This window comes from Squalius cephalus, assembly GCF_949319135.1.
Source record: "Squalius cephalus genome assembly, chromosome: 3".
In the NCBI taxonomy this organism is placed as follows: Eukaryota; Metazoa; Chordata; class Actinopteri; order Cypriniformes; family Leuciscidae; genus Squalius; species Squalius cephalus.
Window position 1 is genome coordinate 50,403,172 of NC_137124.1, and position 22,519 is coordinate 50,425,690.

Here is a 22,519-nt window from a genome sequence, read left to right on the forward strand (position 1 = left end):
ACATATTAATAATTTACACACACACACAAAAAAAAAGAAGCAGAAAAAAGTTTCAACATTGATAATAAAATAATAATAATAATAATAATAATAAATGTTTCTTGAACATATTAGAATGATTTCTGAAGGATCATGTGACACTGAAGACTGGAGTAATGATGCTGAAAATTCAGCTTTGCATCACAGGAATAAATTACATTTTACACTATATACTCATTGGGAAATCAATTAAATTGTAATAATATTTCACAATAATACATTTTTTTCTGTATTTTTGATTCAATAAATGCAGCCTTGGTGAGCATAAGAGACCCCAAACTTTTGAACAGTAGTGTATATCAAATAACTGTATACTATATAGTACATCATATAGTATATACATATTTACGTATTATCGTTTAAGTATTATCCCAAAATATTTATCCCACTATTTAATTTAAATCTTTTATTTTATTAACCTTCAACAAAAAATAACTATGCTGTAAATTATACCGTAATATAAAATCTCATACCATGACAACACATTTGCTAAGCTACACACACACACACCCACACACACACATGCTCAAGGCAGCTTTTTCATGTTGTTCTGTAATTGCTTGACTCTGTGTGCAAGTATGATCACCTCAGCAGGTGTGTTTGTGTGTGTGCATGTGCGTGTGTGTGTGGTCTGGTAAACCCTACAATTATGGGGACAAAACACAAATTTATGTCCAGACAAAGATGGCAATATCCGAAATCCTTGAGGGGACATTTTTTGGTACCCATGAGGATAATAACTTATAATTAAATCATACTAAGTGATGTTTTTTAAAAATGTAAAAATGCAGAAAGTGTTCTGTGACATGTCGGTTTAGGGGTAGGGTTAGTGTAAGGGGATAGAATATACAGTTTTTACAGTATAAAAATCATTACGTCTATATAAAGTCCTCATAAAACATGAAAAGACAACGTGTGTGTGTGTGTGTGTGTGTGTGTGTGTGTGTGTGTGTGTGTGTGTGTGTGTGTGTGTGTGTGTGTGTGTGGATACTGAAGGCCCTGTTTAGACTCAGAGCTCAGCTTTTGAGGAGGCCCTATGTCACGACGCCAAGCATAGCAACCACAAAGAGAGTTTAATCCCTTTCATACAAAGCCTCTCTCTTACCACAGCACACATACACACACATACACAACCATCCATGCAGAGGCGCACAGACACACACGGGTCTTAAAGCATTACATTTCCATTCTGAGTAACCATAGCAACCTTAATGTCCAACTCCAAAGAGGGCTTTTTTCTACGTCTGTCTGTCTCTCGCTCTTTCCAACAACATTCCTGTGCAATAGTAAGCAGCTCGGAGACTCTGTGCAGTTCTAAAGGCAGAACTGGCTTTGTCGGGGTTTCAAACATCAGGCAAAGAATAAAAGAGAGTGAGAATAAAGATTAACAACTTCATCCGACTCTGAAACTCATTTATGAACAGGACATTTATTGCAGATGAAGTATATGTTTGCTTAAAAGAAGACTGAAAAAACATCTTCTATTGTTCGTACAGACAGATTTCGCTCAAATCTCATGCCTCCGTTGAGCCAATGTTGATTCGTCCAGAAAAGCTGGGTTGTTCAAAACAAATGGTGAGAGTTTGGCTGCTTGGTTTGACCCAGATAGTATAACTACACCATCTGGGTACAAAATGCATCTTTGAACATTGACAGCAATTCATAGCCCTGTATTCACTCTTACAAAATGTAATTAGCCGCACATTTTGCTGTGATTAATCACAGTTAATCATGTTAGGTGCATTATTAATTTTGATATGATTAATACACTACCGTTATGTAGTTTTGGGTTGGTAAGATTTTTTTATGGTTTAGTCTTTTATGCTCACAAATGCTGCATTTATTTGATAAAAAATCCAATGCAATGAACATAATCAAATGCAATCTGATGAATACCACATAAGAGAGTAGTATATACTTTCATTTCCGTACAGCACACTTTACAATGTCTACTGTACATCTATTTAGCAGATTGTCCTCTAATACCTGAACAGAAAATGCAACAAAAAAAAGAGTCAGTAGTCACTATATGGACTAAAAATTCCCCTTTTGGGCCTGGTTATGAATAATGTTTCACAATATATAAAAGAGAAGATCCAAAGTAGCCACTGTACTGTATCTATGTATCTGAAATTGTACAGCCCTCAGGGCCAAACAGCGATTTAGTGCTTGAGTTCACAACAGCAGGAAAACGGCACTGACATGGTCATCAGGATGGACTCTTGAAATCCGCTCTCAGAGAAACCACATTCGCTCCCCTGGGAAAACAGGAGCGTTAAAGTAACACAGGCTCACTGTGCATTGTGGACAGAAGCAGGCCAGCTCTTGAAGTTCCCCGACTGACAGCCCCCGAGGTACCGTGTACACCGCAGCACACACACGTTATGAAGGTGACAAAGCTCTCCACAGTTTGGCCCTCCCGCAGCTCTGCTGTCCAGCACTATTTGTGAGTGTGACGGGGACGTTTGACTAGCTTTTAACTTCCACATTCCAAAGCTGCTCCCTCAAGACATACACTGCATGGTCTCATCCAATAAAGACCTTGAGCTTGAGCGCTCATATATTTATTACCTTGTCTGTATTGGAAACACAACAGACTTTCAAAAGAGTCCAGGGCTTCTGTGTATTGAAGACTGAATCCATTCCAAAATCTAGTGCGCTGTCAGAATAGACTGCATTTAAAGGCATTGTAAGCACAGTACTGATGCAAAGCTGTTCCAAATGTGGACAGAATTGCGGAATCCAGTCTGGAATTGACTGAAGTAGAGCTGTACACTTAATCAAAATGCAATACGGAGTGGTGTATGTAATTAATAAATGGCAAAAAGAAAATTCAAACATGAAGTCTGCATGTTCTGTGTCTCAGTGTCTCATTATATGAGGACATGAACACATGAACTTCTCCAGAGCTGCTCTGAGTCACTTCATTTCACCATTTCATTTGGGAAAACTGTTGTCAGATCAACCCGATCTCACGGCAATTCGTACGAATTTTACGAGGTGGCTAATTCGTATGAATTCATACGACCTCACTCATAAGAATTCGTAAGATTTTTGCTAAATCGTACATATTTTACGAGTTGTCCAATTCGTATGAATTTGGTACAAATGACCTACACCTGACCCCGCCCCTAAACCTACCCATCACGTGTTTTTAGACAAATCGTACAAATTCGTACGAGTAAGGTCGTACAAATTTGTACGAATTAGCCACCTTTTACTCACTCGTACGAATTGGTTGTGAGATAGCGTTGATCAGATACACACAGAAACTCAAAGCTCTTCACTACAACATGGCAAAATAAAAGTTTGGTTTAAATATATTACTATTGTACAGTAGAATGCACTTCTCAAAAGGTATGATAACAATAAGGGAGTTTATTGAAACATTATTTTTAAAGAGAGTACACTTTCATGACTATCTTTTCTAACATACTTAAGAACACATTTTAAAAAGTGAACTTTGTATTAAAGGGCACCTATTATGCCCCTTTTTAGAAGATGTAATATTGGTCTTGGGTGTCCCCAGAATGCATTTGTGAAGTTTCAGCTAAAAATACCCCACAGTTAATTTATTATAACCATTTGAAAATGTCATTTTTGGGGCCTGTTTTAAAAAGAGCTGTTCTGTGTGTACCACTTTAAATGTAAATGAGCTGCATATCCCCGCCCTGCTGCTGGACCTAGATGATGAAGAGAGTCTGGCACAGAATAAACGCGAATGAGAATAGACTAAACGTCTCGGAATGGTTATTTGATACATTTATGTAACGTTACTTACAAAGTTTTAATCGCGTCCCCTTTGCCATTATGGATGTGCAACACACACACACACACACACACACACACACACACACACGAACTGTGATAACGTTCGCGCAATTTTTTGAAACTACACACACACACACTACTGTGATAACGTTTGCTAAGTACAAACGATTTATTTATTTATTTCTTAAGGGGAGGGAGATAGACGTTTATATAGCCTACTGTCTATGGAGATAGAGCAGACCTTAATTTATTTACATTTGTAATTGCTGCAAAAAAAATGCCTACGTGACATAAAACTGTCTGACGTTGTTTGTTGAGACATCCTATGACGACGACAATAAATAGCTTTAGACGCATTTGTTGTTGAACTGGCTGACATCGATTGAAATGACTATTTGCTCAAAAATCATAAAATACACTTACTTCTTCTGGAGGTGACGTTGGATCGCGAACTGTAGGCAACGATCCACACTTGAGGATTAACTTTGACCCTCGTTCACTAAACAGTCAGTCAGAACATGATTCTTGTATTTAGGAAGTTTAAGTGGCGCCTTTTCTTCATAAATAAAATCCATCCGCTGCGTTTTCAGTGGCTCTGATGTCAGTGAAGACTAGTATGTCCATTCTTACATCCCACAACAGAACACCTACACTTCTTAGGAGACATTACCGGCTGTCGTTGAAACAATGGAGGATGCAGATCACCGAGGGCGGGGTCTATGCCAAAACCAGATGTCAATCAAATCACGTCGGCGGGGCTTAGCTCATTTCTACGTCACAATGAGGGAAATCTAGAACAGGGTGTTCTGAGAGAGTGCTTATGATTTATTGAGATAGTAAAAAAACTACTGGGTGGATTTTTATCATTCTAGGGTGGTTTTGCTCACACACTGCCAACACACATTTATGTTCAAACACCATGTAAAAGTGAATTTTGCATAATAGGTGCCCTTTAATGTTAAATTAAAACTTGAATTTTAAAGTACGTTTAAATAATTTTGTTCTAATAATATTATGCTTTAAAGAAGGTCTTATTTTGATGTTGACTAACATACTAAAGCACATGTAAAGTTCATGATTATAATTTTAACTAGTAAGTCAATTTAAATTTCATTACAAAATTATATTCAAAACATAACATCCACGTTTCAATATAAATATTTTAGTTTACCATAAATGCTTCTCAGTACATTCAGTAGTACACTTTAACCATATTTCAAAGACAATGGAAGTGATTATGAAATTACATGTATGTGTTTAAGTCCTACTTAAGTCAGATAAAAAACATGCTAAAATATTTGCAATTGATATCAATTTAAACTATAACAAATTTTCTTTTAAATGCAATTAATTGTTACATTAATTTCACACTCAAGAATATTCTTTTAAAGTATATTATTTAAGTATAGCATTACTCTTTTAAAAAGTATGCTAAAATGTACTTCCTTTTCTCAAGGGACAGCAATGCAGGATTTTCATACTAAAGAACAGATGGCATTAAACAATATTAAACAACATAAAACAAAGAGATATCTTCTGCATAAGCAGAATAATGCAGGTATAAACATGTTTGCCAATCTTTCGTTGAATGAAAACTCCTCTCTGGCCTCCATATTTATTTTCTAACTTGCCCTAAAAGGCGGTCACAGCGTTTCTGACGCCTTTTATTCGGAGAGCTCTTTGATTGAATTAGACTCATGAATACGAATGGCGCCGTCAAAGCTTCCAGCAGTGAGCTATTGACAGCCGTGGAGCACGAGGGAATCGTTCAAAGAGCGCAGCACACTTCCACACACGCATCTCGCTCAAAGAGCTAGTGTCACACCGGCATGACTTCAGAGACGGTCAGCACTGGACACCAGCGTCACACATCACTGGTATCACAACGCCTCACAGCTTGTGGAAGATCTGGGCATCAAACCAGCCAACAGCCTGAGGAAGAAAACGGCCATTTCATCCGAATAGTAGCGAACTTAACGGCCGTAGCAAAACGGCTTTTCGACAAAACTGCATGGAAGAATACCACAAGATCCTTCAGAACATTTGAATCATTTCAAAGAGCTTTTTGGAGCGTGAAAAGCTGAGCGGTGGCGTTTATTCTAAGTGTGTGATGACTAAATTGCCCGGTCAGACTGAAATATCAGAAACAGCGAAAGGCTGATTGCTCATCAGAACACGCATTTAGAGGTTGTGTAGAGGAATAAAAAGGGCAAATAAGAAAGTCGTAATTGTCTCATGAGTTCCAATATCACATTATCATTATGTTGTCTAGATGAGGACAACATGCTGTTATAGTTCGAACCTTGTGAGGGTTTTGTCAAAAGAGTTTAACTCCTACTAGAGCATGCAATTAAATCTGCATAGTCCTTCAGGCTATTCTGACTGTATCAGCCACCTAGAAAACCCTAAAGACAATGCAGCAACGCTTTAACAACCAGACAGGATAGGCAAAAAGTCAAAACACTCTAGCAATGCCCTATAGCAACTAGCCAGAGACTAAAAGATAGTTAACTTCACAACAGCTACATAAATTTGTCAACTAACCATTCAGAAATGTCCTGTTGCATTCTACATGTTGTCACTTCTTCATGTTGTCTCTCCATCTTTGTCCGACTCCGGTTTGAACATAAAAGGCTAAAAGTTTTTGGTGGGTTTTTGCTCACACTCAAAAAGTGACAATTTTAACATGCTTTAAAAAAATATCTGTGGGGTATTTTGAGCTAAAACTTCACATACACACTCTGGGGGCATCAGAGACTTATTTTACATCTTGTGAAAAGGGCATTATAGGACCCCTTTAAAGAGCCCTGAGCCAAGCCAACCAGCTACGAAATGAATCACAACATTAAAAAACTTTGAAGCAAAAAATATTTAAAACTGTATATATATTTTTTTTTCTTCATTGTTGTTTAATGTTAAGTGTTCTTATTGTAAAGAGTTACCAAAATAATAGATATGAGAAACGTGCAAACCAACAAATAACAAAACAAACATTATGACAGAAAAAGTGAACACACTAACTGCTTAACTTCACAGGACAACACAATCTCACAAGCCATCAATCCTCATCGACCAATGAAACGCTTCGACACCAGCCAGCTGTTTCCTGTTCCTGCAGGAGGTACAGCGTGGTACCAGCCGCATTCCATCCACACAAATGTGAAAACAGTTAAATAAATCATGTCAACTTCATTGGAGTTAAATTCCTCCTGTGCCCTCCTGACCAGAGCGATGATATAATCACAGTATCCCTAGAGAGACGGACGCAGGGAGATGAAGGACGCTATACTGAGGGCTTTGTGGGAGGAAGTGGTGCCCACTTGATTCTCCTGAAGGGAGACACAAGCAACGGAAGGGAAAATGTGGAGAACATCAAACACGTTTCTGTTTTTTTACTCCCACAGCCAATTAAAAACAAGGGTAGAAGGATAAAAGGCAGAGAGAATAAGATTGTGTTAGTGATGTGAAACATATGTCTTGATCAGAGAGATTGAAATAGATTTTGTGCTTCCACTTTATGAAATTGCTCATGGACTGTATATCATAAACAGAAAGTTTTCATACACAGTAGTAGCTATTATGACGAGTTGATTTGGAGTGAAAAGAGACCATCTGCTGAATGATTTACTGTTAGATCAGACTAGACCAATGGCCTGGCTGCAACATCCGACAGTGGCAGATGAAGAAGGAATGATGTCATTTGTTCATTTGAACTTTTAAATGACTCCCGGTGAAAAACACCATGGAAATGCTCCTGTTGATATGCAATAAATTACAATTAGGCCTACTTGATTTAAAATTAGCCAGCATATCATGTAATTAATTTTGTAATCGTTTGACAGATTTTGTTTGTATCATGCAAATGTAATAGAATATTATTGTGAAGTGTTACCACAATATTTTATAATCAATTATTTTATTTTTTTCATCAAAAATGTATATTAACTATTTCCCCGCCATTGACAAAAATTTCCGGCTTTCCATGTTTCCAATGTTATACACTAGGGGGCGCTATTAGGCATCTTCTGAAAGAGTACATAATCTCCTGATCAAAACACAGGCAAAGAAGCAGCAGAAACAAGCAATATCATAATCATATGCATATGTAAAATCATGCGATCTTCAACATTTAACAGCATATAAATTAAAACTGCCTAATGTTACTGAATAAAATTTCGACCGAGGACGAGCTACAGGACTGTGAAGCATTAGGGGAGCTGCTGGACTCGATCTACTTCATCTATGTTTTGATCATTGTCCTGAATCCCATCCAGATGTACTCTTTGACAAAAACAGGATTTTCTTTTTGTTCAAAATGTTGCTTTTTTTATGAAACTTACTCACATTCAAGTGTTGATAAAAAAGGAATGCATGAAGCTAGAATCAAACATTTTGTTGGTGTTGTTTAAAAGCAGAGGGTCTTTTCTTTCTTTTGATATATTGCATATTCAGATATTTATACAACAAAATATTCTGGTGGCCATGAAACTTTTATGAAAATGATTAAAAAAAAAATGATGGTGGTGGCTGGCAACTTTTTTCAAAAATGCTGACGGGGAAAAAGTTAATTGTGAGTATTTGATTAATTAATCAGTGTATCATGTAATTAACTTTTCAATCAATAAACAGATCAATTATACAGAACACCCATGCAAATATAGACACACAAGCATGCACTCAATAAGATAACTGCTAATGTATGTGTAGCACAATTTCTAAATGACTTGTACAGTTATTTAACGAGTAAATTAGACTTGAAATAAATGAAAAATAGATGAAGAGAGAGATCTAGTTTGTAATGAGGCCTGAAGTTTGGGTTTGAGCAGCACTACCATCAATGTTTAGAGTCTGGTGAAACATTGCTGTAATTGGAAGACTGAGCCTTGACTCATTTTGTGTGTGTGTGTGTGTGTGTGTGTGTGTGTGTGTGTGTGTGTGTGTGTGTGTGTGTGTGTGTGTGTGTGTGTGTGTGTGTGTGTGTGTGTGTGTGTGTGTGTGAGATAGAGAGAGCGAGCTCTGATTCTGTCCATCAGACTTCAGCTTTTTTTCATAATTCTTTAATGAATAGAAAGTTCAAAAGAACAGCATTTTTTTTAAATAGAAATGTTCTGTAACATTATAAATGTGTTCCTGTCATTTCCGATCAATTTAAAGGGTCATGAAACTATATTTTCTTGTTTATTCTAACAGTTACAGTATGCGTGTCACACGTCATAGAAGAATATGTTACCATCCGCTTCAAACAGTGAGATCGCATATACAGCAAGTGAGAGATGCATTAATGGATCAAAAATTAGTGTTTGTTTTCGCTTTGCAAGAGTTTCTGCATTGCATAAGTTGTCTTCCATAGATCCTGAGTCTTCGACACAAATGTGATTCATCCACACTGTAACCAGTCTTTACAGCCCATAACCATCAAAGAGCTTATAAAAAACAGAAAATAAGCCTCAAAAGTTTTTAAAGATGCAACAGTGTGTTTCAAACAGCTGTGCTTTTATTTGTGATTTAAATTGTAGCTGTCACAGGATATATATTTGAGTTCATTTATGGTGAGCTTACAAAACCATGCATAATGTTTGTTCATTTTGCTGCATGTAATGGTGAACTGCAGTGTGAATTTGAGGGAAGATTTGATGCTTCCACTCAATGAGAGTGAAATAAAATAGTCTTAATCAGAAGCCGTTGTTGTGTTGTCTCCCCTCTTCCCCCTCCACCTCTACTCCGCTACGCCCACTTTTGTAGAATTTATAAAAATATGGTGAGAAATAACTGGTGCTAAAATGGGTTTTCATGACCCTTAAATGCATCCTTGCTGAACAAAAGTTGGCTTAAATTTTCACCCTGTGGTGAAAATTAAGCTTTTAATGGTGTTTATATGTATATGTGGTGTTTTTAATATGCTTTAAGACAAACCATGTGCAAATTCATAAGTCAAAACAATTGCTGAGTATTTTCTCCTTAAAACTGCTGTGAACCAAAGACAGTCTCAAAAACACGGTTTGAAATCGCTGGTGTTTCTGACGTCACAAACTACCTTTTAACCAATCACGTCAACGTGTGATCATCAACGAGTGGATCTCTGAGCCGGTGTGAGTGAGTGGAGGCGGGGCTAATTCACATATTCATAGAACCACTAAATTAGGCAAGGCTGCAGAGTTACATTCAAGCTATTTTAAGGCATGAAGAATTTTTTTCAAGGAATAAACGAGGAATGAGGAAAAAATAATTTTGGTCATCAAAGATGAGTTTTAAGGGATACAATTATTGACTACAGGGGGACTTTAAATAATGGCTAATCATAAGTAGCTAGCCTATTGGTTGTCCAGTCATCTGTGCAGACTAAGTGACATCAGCAAAAAAAAAAAAAATTAAAAGAAGAAGGTTACAAAGATTACAATCTAGCTAGTGAGCTCCAAACCAATGACAACATTTGCGTTTAGAAGATATATGCATTCAAAACTTTCTCTGTACCACCAATTTTCAGTCCAATTAAATGCTCTCTAGAATCTGAAGTATTTTAAAGCACTATGGAGGAGATGAAACGTCGTACACATTTAGACAGACTCAACATCATAAACGGCACTGATGAGTAGAAGAGGCATCTGTAACATAAATTACAAGCTTTTCAAACTACACATCATAAGCATTGCAGCAAATCAAGCCAATTCACTGGGACTTTAGACAGTAAAAAAGGAGTCAATTTTGATTTTTGATGTTGACGGTACAACTTGCAGTTCAGTAAGAATGGATTAAATGGTGTTGCATGAACTACTGTGTTCTCCTGACTATTAAGAGTTCTTAATTGAGATCACTGTATATGCATATAATGCGTAAGAGCATGCGATTGAAAAGCATTTGGCTTTCAACTGCTCTCGCCGACTGACATCATAGTGAAACATACTTTTACACAGAGAGGAAGTCAATTTTGATGAGAAGCCTCTCCACTGGTATAAAGCAGTTTTACTGCTTTCGAGGGCATTTCATCTACTTTGATATTGTGTTTATACTGAGAGTTCTTGAGTGAGAGCACTTTGTGCTGCATATGATGAATGACAGCATGCGTTATATCCCACTGAATAATCTTTCACTCGGAAATATGTTACATTATAGAAATTAAATGCGCTGTGAATGTTGTTTTGTGTTGTCATTAACCTGCAGTAGGTGACAACATGTTTGGAACTGACTGTTAAAGACAAGCCAAATCTTCATGACAGACAGATATTTCTGCATAAATAAGGTCTTGGTTTAATGCTTCTTAAAGTTTCCCAAACTCACATTATTAATTGTGGTCGTGTCGAGATGCTCAAACAAATAAAGCATGAAGATTTTGCAGTGTTTCACTTTTCAGGAAAATACACATACACATTAATGTCTCGGCATCATATCAGTAATAATGAAAAAATTGGTTACACTTTACTTAAAGCCTTTGGGCCCTATTTTAATGATCTAAGCGCATAGTCTAAAGCTCACAGCACAAGTGCACTTAGGTCGTGTCCGAATCCACTTTTGCTAGTTTAACGATGGGAATAATGGTCTTAAAGTGTTGTCCCTATTCTCTTAATGAGTAATGGGTTTGTTTTGGGCATAACGTGCAATAAACCAATCAGAGTCTCATCTCCCATTCCCTTTAAAAGCCAGCTGCACTCGTGCCATGGCGGATTCGCTATTTACATGGCAGATTCGCTATTTACATGGCAGAATTTTCAAGCAGAAAGACTAAACGCGTCTCCAGAGAGGAAACGGATCTGACCATCTACGGGACAAGCCGGATTCCCCCATATCTTTATGTACACAATAATAATCTTTTACATTGTAATCCTTTTATTTTTAATATATGGCATGTTTGTGTGCTGCTGCGCATCCCTGTGTGTTTAATAAGCAGAGTGTACCCACGTTGTGGACCCGCATATAGGCTCACATTACTAACGCGCCCTTTATTATATTGCAAAAAATATTGCGGTCTATTTCAGTTGCCTCAAAATAGCAACGCGCCAACAATGCGCCTGAACACTACTCGTTTTCAGACCAGCACACCCATGGGCGAACAGATGGGTGCAAATGCCTTTGCTATTTAAACAACGTGGCGCAGGATGTGAAAATGAAAACTGTGTCGGGCTGAAACTAGCAATTAACACTTGCCTTGCGCGTGGCGCCGCATTGTGTCGGGTGATAGGGCCTTTTATGTGTAATGCATTATTAAGGTATTCATAATGTACATTATGATGCAATACATATTTTCATAAATTGGTGTAACCAAGTTAAAATGCATTATAATATTTGCCTTGTTTAAGTGTTACCAAAAGTTTTACTGCATATTGCACATTTATCGAGAATTGTCCACAGCCAAAAGTTTGGTTTCTGTAAGAATTTTTTATGTTTTAAAAAAAAGATTTAAAAAATCTTATCTTTAAGAAGGCTGCATTTATTTCATCATTAGTCCAGTCTTCAGTGTCACTTGATAATTCGGAAATCATTCTAGTATGCAAATATATGCAATATTTGGTGCTCAAAACATTTCTTTTTGGTTGAAAACTTCTTGTTCAGGATTTTTTGTAGAACAGAAATATTAAATGGGTCATGACATAAGAAATCAAATTGGCCTTGATCTTTCGACATATAAGAGATCTTTCTACTAAGGGTGTAACGATTCATCAACTACATCAATGTATCGATTTATATTCCTATGATCCAACTACATCGATCTGTGCTCGGCAAGTTGGCCTTCCGGACGACATATATCGATCTAACATCGTTTTAAAAGGTAATGAATCGATTGTATCGATACAGGGAAATAAAGCATTGGATTTAAGCACGTCAGACTTTATATGGATGTTTTTTCTTAGCACTTTTAATGATAAAGGCGTTGAACGTTACTCGATTCAGTCTGCCTATCTGTGACGTCGCCGCCATGCGTGACACGCCAGCAGCAGCGCTAAGACAACAAGCAGCGCAAAGTCTCTCACCTCAGAAAAACGGACTTTCCTGTCCTCTCAGCCGCTATACTGCAGTAGTGCGCACTCTTCAATTGCACGCGCAAATGCGCCGGCGCGCGCTGTATCAGTAGGCTATTTGACATATTCTTACAATTTTTTTTGTATGTTAAGTAAAGGGGGACAGAACTTGTGTGTCAACAATTTTTGTGTAAACAAATGTATTATAATAGGCCTATATCATTCCTAAAAAGGTGGGTCGCGGCTTGATGACCATGGGGAAATGTGGGTCCCATGGCCAAACTATTCAAAACATCATTCAATGTTGTGATAATCGTAATTAATAATCACAATTACAATTTCAAGGGAATAATCAACAATTATAATTTTTGTCATAATCGTGCAGTCCTACTTTATTCAAATAAAATGGGAATGCATTTGACATTAATTGTTGTTTACTTGTTTGTTTATATCCATAATTAATTGATACCTGATTCCCTTATAAGAATTTTTGGCTATAAGTCAGTGAATCGATTTCAAGTCACTGAATCGTTTCGGATCGTATCGTTCTAAATGAACCAATATCGTCCTTGAATCATATCGACAACCACGAATCGCGATATGAATCGAATCGTTGTTAAAACGAATCGTTACACCCCTACTTTCTACCAAAAACATCATGCAAGTTTCATAGCTTACAAAGCATTTATATATAATCAAGCTCTGAAAACAGCTTGTTTTGATATTGCAGGATCTGTGGCATCACACTGGCAAATACATTTGCATATGACTCATATGGCCCAGTGAACTGATCTGAACTCACTTGTCAGTGAAAAAAAAAAGCTCTGTGTATATATATGTATATATATGTATATATGTATATATGTATATACTGTATGTGTGTGTATATATATATATATATATATATATATATATATATATATATATATATATATATATATATATATATATATATCTATCCATTATCCAGGTCCCTTTTTTGTCACATGACGTGCTGTGCACTTGCGGCATTCTGAAAAGTTGATGTTTTGTTTTCAACCGACTTCTATTATGAGTGAGCTTGCCGCATGCCTACATTTGACATAATGAATTTGTACGCACATTAAACGCTATATGTGAACGGCCCCTGACTGGTTCGAGTCAGCACTCGGCACCACTGTGGAGTAGCACAGTACCTGCACAGTACCAAGACGCCTGCAATTTTGTTTATTTACCACTAGAGCGCCAAAGGTTACAGACTGCAGCTTTCATAATTAAAAAGCATGTCACTAAAAGCCAAATAACAGATTTGATTTGACTGAACAGTGGGAATATTATTATCATAGTTTCCCAGAGAGCAAAAATGTAATCTGAAGTAGATATTAGCCTATATATCAGTGTATATCAGTGTCAACAAAATTACAAATGTGACATTCAAAATGTAATTATGTGGCTTATTGCAAATAGCAGCCAATCAGCAAGGAGCAGCCAAAAAATGCAACGGTTACAAATTTGACACTAAAATTTTAATTAACAGCAGCTGTACCACGAATAGCCAGTCAGCAAACAAGAAGCATTCTTATAAATTATTTTATAATGAGCAAATGTAAAAATGTAAAAGTTTTACCTAATAAATAGAATTTAGTTTAATTCATTTTAAAATATGTCGCCGGAGGGAACATGATTTATTGAAAATATTTGAAAATATATAAGTGGTTCTTAAGTCAATACTTTATTAATGGCTTGTCAACTTTCCATTCCTCTGTTGCGTGTAGATTAAAAAGTTTGTCAAGACAAATTTTAAGTTGTCTTGAGAAAGCCGAACCACATCGTTTGTAGAAGTTTGAAGAAGTGATTCTAGTCAGCGCTGGATTGTTGTCAGCGCGAAAAACACATTTTTGAGCATGTGAATGCTGATTCTTGTCAGCGCTGGATTCTAGTCAGTGCTTGAGTGCTGGTCTATGACTGGAAAAATAATAGAGTCGTTGCAAAAGAAACGATACATAGCTTACATGTTGCATTAAACTGGCCGATTTTAGAATGTTGTAGGCAATTATTTTGCAAGTAATTACATGTTTAATCTTGTCTTGCCTGGATATTTGGTGTAAACTTGTGAACGCCCCCCATGAACATCCCCCATTAACATCTGAACACCCCCCTTTCAAAAATCTTGCTTCCAACGATTCCCCTGGGGGGCGGTACCGCCCCAGTTGAGAACCACTACTTTAGAGTGTGATTTTACATGCATTTATCAAATGTCATTCAAATTAATTATTCTATTCTCAAATTACATCTGTTTTATTAAAATAGGCCAAGTCCTACATTATTGGCCTCTGGCAGTTATGTTAAATTCAAACTTCAACATGTTTTTAATGATTATTGACAGGGACACTTCACACAGTGTGCATACCAAATGTTGTACAGATATAGCAAAATTCTAACAAACAAATAAATATTAGTTTGCAAAAGTAGGTAGGATTAAGCAGGATAAAACATTAATATGTGCTTTATAAGTTCTAGAAAACAGCCAATATCCTAGTAATAAGCAAGTTAATCGTGAGACTTGGACCCTAAAATTTTTACCCTTTGTTTTACGTATTTCAACATTCATTTTCACACTGTAGTGCACTGTGGAGAAAGTCCCCATGGAACGCAGCTTTTACAGCCACTACCTTGTCTCAAGAAAAATGGCGATCTCAGACCCATTCTCAATCTGAGATGTCTGAATCATGCCCTCATGAGACGCCATTCAGAATGTTAACTTTGAAACAAATCCTTGTGCAGATTTGCACCGGGTATTGGTTTATATCAGTAAAACACGCTTACTTTCACATCCAGATAGTCCCCCATTACAGACCGTTCTTGAGATTCGCATTCGAGGGGGTGGCTTACCAATCTACAGTCCTTCCATTCGGACTCTCTCAGGCTCCGCGTACCTTTACGAAGCGTGTAGACGATGCTATTTTCCACTCTGAGACAGATGGGAATCCTACCTCAACGATTGGCTAGTTTTAGCCCAGTCGAGACAGGAGCTATGTGCCCACAGATGCCTACTCCTCAGCCATCTGGAGAACTTGGGTTTCAGGGTCAATTTTGGCAAGAGCATGCTGCTCCCCAGCCAATGCATCTCATTCCTGGGGGCGTTATTTTACTAAGCTCTAATGCAGGCTTGGCTCTCTCAAGAGTGCGCCTTGAAAATCAGGAGCATGGCAGCCTCATTCAGGGAAGGGTCCCTTCTTCCCCTCAAGAGGTTTCAAAGCATACTGGGCCTCATTACCTCATTAGGCTCCACCCCCAGGTGGTCGATTACATAGCGCACCTTCAGTCAAGCAGATGTGGATCTCTTCGCGATGAAAGAGAATTCCCACTGCCAGACAGTCTTCTCGAAAGACCTTATTAATCAGGTCAGGGAGGAGAAATGTTCAGTTCTTCTGGTGGCACCACGCTGGCAGAACCAGCTTTAGTTCCCAGAACTGATCCAGCTGCTGTCAGCACCCCCATGGCCAATACTGCTGAGAAGGGACCTTCTCTCTCAGGCTCAGGGGATGTTTCGGTACCCCCAAACAGAGTTGTAAGAACTGCATGTTTGGCCACTCAACGGGAGCCGTCAGACGTTCCCCGTGGGGCCATGAGAACGATCTCAGAGGCAAGGGCCCCGTCCATGTGGCGCCTTTACACTCAGAAATGGTCCGTTATTCTCTAGCAGGTGCCCAAATGGTCTGTTATTCTCTAGCTGGTGCCTAGCTCGGAAATCAGCCCCTGCTAAATACGAGCAGTTTCTTCGGTCCCTCTTGTTGGCTCTAGCGTCAGTCAAGTGAGTTGGTGACTTGCAGGCTCTATCTGTGGAACCTTCCTGCATTGACTTCAGCCCAAACGACAGTAAGATGGTCCTTAGGCCAAAAAAAGGCCATACAACGTAGGTGAAATGAACCTCATCCACTCTGTCCCATAAGGGCCTTGAGAGTGTATATCGAGCACTCTGGCTAGTTTCGGCAATCAGAGCATCTGTTTGTTTGCTTCGGAGGCTGCAGAAAAGGACTTCCGGTCTCGAAGCAGGGACCATCCAGATGGATTGTGGACGCAATAGCGCTGGCTTATAAGGCAGTGGACTTGTCATATCCACTGGGAGTTAGGAATCTCTATCGGAGATATCTGTGTAGCGGTCCGGTGGTCCTCGCCGTCCACTTTTATCAGATTTTATAACCTGGACATCCCTGCTCTTCAAGCATGGGTGTTGTCAGTTTGAGACACTTATGTATCGTGTAGCAGGCTCCGTCCGTGTCCGAGCCTCTCCTTATACTGGCACTAGTTCCCCATAAGCTTCAACTAAAAGCAGACGCAATGCGAGTGAACTGTATTGAAAGAGAACGTTATGGTCACTCACATAACCCTGGTTCCCGGAGATAACGTGTACGAGTCATGCTACCCACTTCTCAGTCGAAAGATTTGAAATAGCGCCGTTGCTATGTGACTTTAAAGGCAGTCAACCCCACCCATTCTGGTGGGCTGAAACGCCATTTGTCTGTTCAACTGCACAGACGTGAACCAATCAGGCTTCAGAATTCTGAGAAAACAGGAGTTTTCCCCATAAGCGTCAGCTAAAAGCAGTCGCAATGCTTGTTCCCATTATCTCAGGGAACCAGGGTTACATGAGTAACCATAATGTTTTTTATACTGTACAAACTGTATATTCTATCCACCTACACTAACCCTACCCCTAAATCTACCCATCATAGCATACCCAGCTATTGTAGATTTTTTAAAAAGATCATTATGTGTGATTTATAAGCATGTTTCCTTATGGGGACCAAAACAATTTTCAAAAGTTCAAAATTTACTAGTATTACTATACTCGTGGGGACATTTGGTCCCCATAACATAGAGAATACCAGTACCCTACACACACACACACGCGCGCACACACACACACACACACAGCTTCTAAACTGTGAAAAATCACTCAATGATATATCTGTCACAAACTGCTCCGAGACAAGAAGGTTGAGGATCCAAATGCAGTATTTATTGAACAGGGTAATCCAAAGACGTAATCTAAAGTACAGGCAAGGTCAAACACAGGCAGGCAGTCCATTCAAACAAACACAACAAGGCAGGGAACAGGGGCAAAAGAGTAATCCACAGAACAGGCAAGAAATCCAAAACCAAGAGACATGAAACCAAGGAGAATGCTCGGAATTGCAGTGTAACACTAAACAAGACTTTGCAGATAATGAATGAGAGAACCAGGCTCATATGGGGTGAGCTAAACAAGATAATGAGACACAGGTGAATGTGATAATGGATGAAGAGTCCGGGCAGTGAGTTATGGGAGATGTAGTTTGTGAGGGAATGACAATAGTCTGATGTGGAGTACCCTCTGGTGGCTCTAAAGGGCACTCCAGCTGGTGACCGTTACAATATCAAACACATGACTAAATGTATGTATATATATATATATATATATATATATATATATATATATATATATATATATATATATATATATATAAACATAATAGAAACAATGAGTTTAAGCCACTTTAAATGGCTGTTGCCTCTGGATAGTAGCTGTGTGTGCATGTCTGTGTGAGATGACTGAAGCTGCACCAGCGAGCAGACAGGTGGCTTGCGGCCCGGAAAAGCAGATCTATTCCCACGAGGGCAAAATTCCACACAACGAAGAGTAGTGCTTCCGAATTGAGCTATCAGGTTACTCGCGCAAGAACCTTGTGCGTTCAGAACCCAAGGACCTCTGCCAGTCACAGAGCACACAACGACAGACAAAGGGAAAATTCAGCCCACAAGCAAGGATAATATGACACAGATGTGGGCAAAAGCAAATCTTATTTGCTATTTAAAAAAAATAAAAAAATCAGATGGATAACGCTGCCCTCAGAATGCGGTTTGTTACGTAAAATCTGATCTTAAGCGCTTGACAATAACCAGACAAACAGAAAGACAAAAGCACAAAAGCAGCACTATAGAGGATACCAGAACTGACTGCCATATGAGTATGTCTAGTCTGAGAAACATTTTCCAACAGTTAAAATCAGTTCAATTCTATTCCATTAAACTCAATTTTATTAAATTATATTCATTATACCTGCATGACAACATTCAGAATTGTGAAAGCAATAACAGAAAATATAGAAAACAATCAAATATATGACAAATTTTAGTATTGTGGATAGAAATTATAGAAATCAATAAAATGCATTGTTTATTTTTTGATAATACTTGTTTCTAATTGTTTGGCCATTAAAATCCCACTATTACTGAGCACAGTAAGCAAACAGTAAAATGTTCCTTATTTAAAAGAGATTTTGCCATTCAAACTCAGCCAAGATTTTCCGGGAACATTTGTGTCGTTGCCTGATCTGCATAATAGTATTTTCTTTAGTGAATCAGATACCTAATCATGCGCAAATAAAGCATGTGCAAATAAAGGCCACTGTCCATAGGTGTAGTTCATTCTTTGTAATTGACCCCTTGAATATTTTCTGTGCTGTTTTTGATTTTTCCCTGCTTACTGATTACACCATCTTAATTTTTAGGGTATTCTTGTATGTAACATGAAATAGTGAAAGATTTTATGTTCTATAGCAACCTAACCTTACTTACTCACTCACTCTAAAATCTCTCTCTCTCTCTCTCTCTCTCTCTCTCTCTCTCTCTCTCTCTCTCTCTCTCTCTCTCTCTCTCTCTCTCTCACTCTCTCTCTCTCTCTCTCTCTCTCTCTCTCTCTCTCACTCACTGGGTAAGTGGATCCAAGGGTTTGAGTTTGTTTCCTCTCTGGAGGTGAGCTTTACCTCCTCTCATCTCTTTGCATGTTAATGAGGCTGGAAGACACAGAAGAACAGCTCACGCTACAGGATTCCTCAAAACAATCCCTAACAACAACTCAACACACATACACTGTTCACTAGGGATAGGGATCACTAGTGATTCACAATATTGATTCCTCAGTATTAATTGATCTTCATTTTGATGAACCTATATTGATTCTTAAATCCCAAGACTGATCTTTTTAGTTTTTTTTCACCTGTTGATGCGTAAACGAAACTTCACTAAACGTTATTTGTAACATACCATCCAATAATCGTAACAAGCTTTGTGCTTTGGTACTTCTGATATGAAAAAAATTCCAGCTTTCAAATTATCAAACAATTAATGTCCTTTTCACGCTCTTTAATGTGGTGTGACAGGACAACACATTCTGCTGAAACTCTACATGACACACTCTACTGAAACTAGGTGAAATTCTACTCTACGTGACACATTTTGCTGAAACTCTGTGATATTCTGCTGAAACTGTGACATTCTATGTAAATACATGACATCCTATTGAAATTCTATGTGGAATTCTAATGAAACGCTATGTGACACATTCCGCTGAAACGCCACGTAACAGTATACTGAAATTTTACAACATACTCTAAAACTCTACATAACACATTCTGCTAAAACTCTATGTAAAAACACTGTAATACATTCCACTGAAACTCTATGTAACATACTATACAGAAACTATACAGAAACATATTCTTAAACTTTACATAACACATTCTGCTGAAACACTGCATGACACATTCCACTGAAACCCTATGTGATACATTTCACTAAAACTCTGATACTTTCCACTGAAATGGACATCTACAATATACTCTGAAACTCTACTCGATACATTCCACTGAAACTCTACATGATAAATTTCAATAAATGTGATAGGCTACATTCCACTGATACTGTTTGAATGAAACTACTCTAAAATTCTACAACACACATTCTCTAAAACCTTACATAACACATTATACTGAAACTCTATATGTCACCCTAATGAAACTCTGCTTGCCACATTCTAGTGAAATTCTACAACATACTCTACAAAAATTCTAAGTCACACACTGTACTAAAACACTGCAACATACTATACTAAAACTGTACATGACACCATCTAGTAAATCTCTACGTAACTCTATTAAATCTTTACGACTTTACTATAATTCTATGATACCTTAATCAAACTCTGTACAACATCCATTGTAACTCTATCAGACCCTCTACTTAAAAATTCTCTATTCAAATTCCCCACACTTAACATGATTATGTGCGCGAGGTCAGAGGTTCGGTGTGGAGAAGAATACCATTGTTCTGCACTAGATGGACAGTTACTGTTTGTTATCTTGCTGTGTTGCTGAGCAGCTGCTTTAATTTATTTCAGCAACAGAACTGAGGATACACAGAGGAACAATTACAGACACACCACGCTCTGATCTCGGTCTGTCTGACTCTTCCACTCTGCCGAGGTGTGATGAGCGTCAAGCCGCGTGAAATGTTGAGGAAAATGATAGGGAAGACCGGGAAAAAGAGAGAGCAGCACAGCAGGATTTAATAAGCCAAATCTGCATCAGTGTATCACACACACAGTGGTGCAGCAGAAGCTAATCCAAAGGTTTCAGGTTCAAACCCCTGAAGGCTTGATCATGGACCTGAGGATTTCTAAGGTATCCGATATCTAATTACCAACATCACTGCGTTCTTGAGTGGAGCGCTTAAACCCAGATTGCTCCAAGGGGATGTTCCCTGTTCTAATTGTACCATGATACATTACTGGGTAAGAAACTAAACAACTAGCACATAGAAACAAAAGAGCCTTAATGCACACACACTAGGCCCAAAAGATTTGACACAATATACAGAAGTGCAAAAGTGGTTTCAGCTCCGCAACCCCAATTTCACACATTTGCAAAATGTGTCAGTGGACAATTCATAACTTAAGGCAAAAACCTACACAACACACATCTAAAATTCAGCACAACCTATACTTTTAAAACTCTACATTGCAAAAACTCATCATAGCTGTGTTTGTGTACTTTGTTGATGTTTTTGAAAGAAGTTTCTTATGTTCACAAAGGCTGCATTTATTTGATCAAAAATACAGTAAAAAAAAACTTAAAAATGTGAAATATTACCATTAAAAAAACTATGTAATTTATTTATGTGGTAATGCAAAGCTGAATTTTCAACAGCAGTTTATTTGATGAAAAAAAAATACAGTAAATTCAGTAATATTATGAAATATTATTACAATTTAAAGGAACTGCTTTGTATGTGAATATACTGTAAAATGTCATTTATTCCTGTGATGCAAAGCTGAATTTTCAGCATCATTACTCCAGTCTTCAGTGTCATATGCTCCTTCAAAAATCATTATAATATGATGATTTGCTGCTCAATAAACATTTCTCATTATTGCCAATGTTTCTTGCTGCTTAATGTTTTTGTGGAAACTGTGATACACTACAATTTACAAGTTTGGGGTAAGATATAGATATATAATATAAATCATTAAAACTATATTCAGCAAAGACACATTCAATTGATCAAAAGTGACACATTTATAATGTAATGTATTGTATAATGTAAGCTCACAAATCCTTTGTGAGCTTAAGATACTTCTTTCAAAACCATTAAAACATCTTAATTATTATAAACTTCTGATCTGTAATATATAATGCATGATTCTGGCCTAATTGTGTTTGTGTGTCTCACCTCTGGCTCATGATCTTGTACGCATCAGGCAAATAACAGCGGGTGTTCTCCATCTGCGCAGGGTCGGCATCGCAGATTTTGTCATCAGTTCGACCATAATTTGCACTCTCAATCATGATGACGTCTGTGCCAGGACAGCGCAGCTCGATTGGGTAACTTTCACAAGACAACTCCCGCCGAACAACTGCCATGGGCACCGGAGCACGACTGAATGCTGCAAAAAGTGA

At 37.9% G+C, this 22,519-nt stretch overlaps 1 protein-coding gene across 19 annotated transcripts in view; it reads right to left on the reverse strand.

The window, feature by feature from the left end:
- Window positions 1-22,519, reverse strand: part of LOC307155720 (adhesion G protein-coupled receptor L3) — a 324,537-nt gene that overhangs the window by 182,773 nt on the left and 119,245 nt on the right. For all 19 annotated transcript variants that reach the window (XM_079866593.1, XM_079866603.1, XM_079866601.1 and 16 more), the window contains one exon: window positions 22,293-22,506. In XM_079866593.1, coding sequence (XP_079722719.1) covers window positions 22,293-22,506 — 214 coding nt within the window. The remainder of the gene's footprint in view (window positions 1-22,292; window positions 22,507-22,519) is intronic.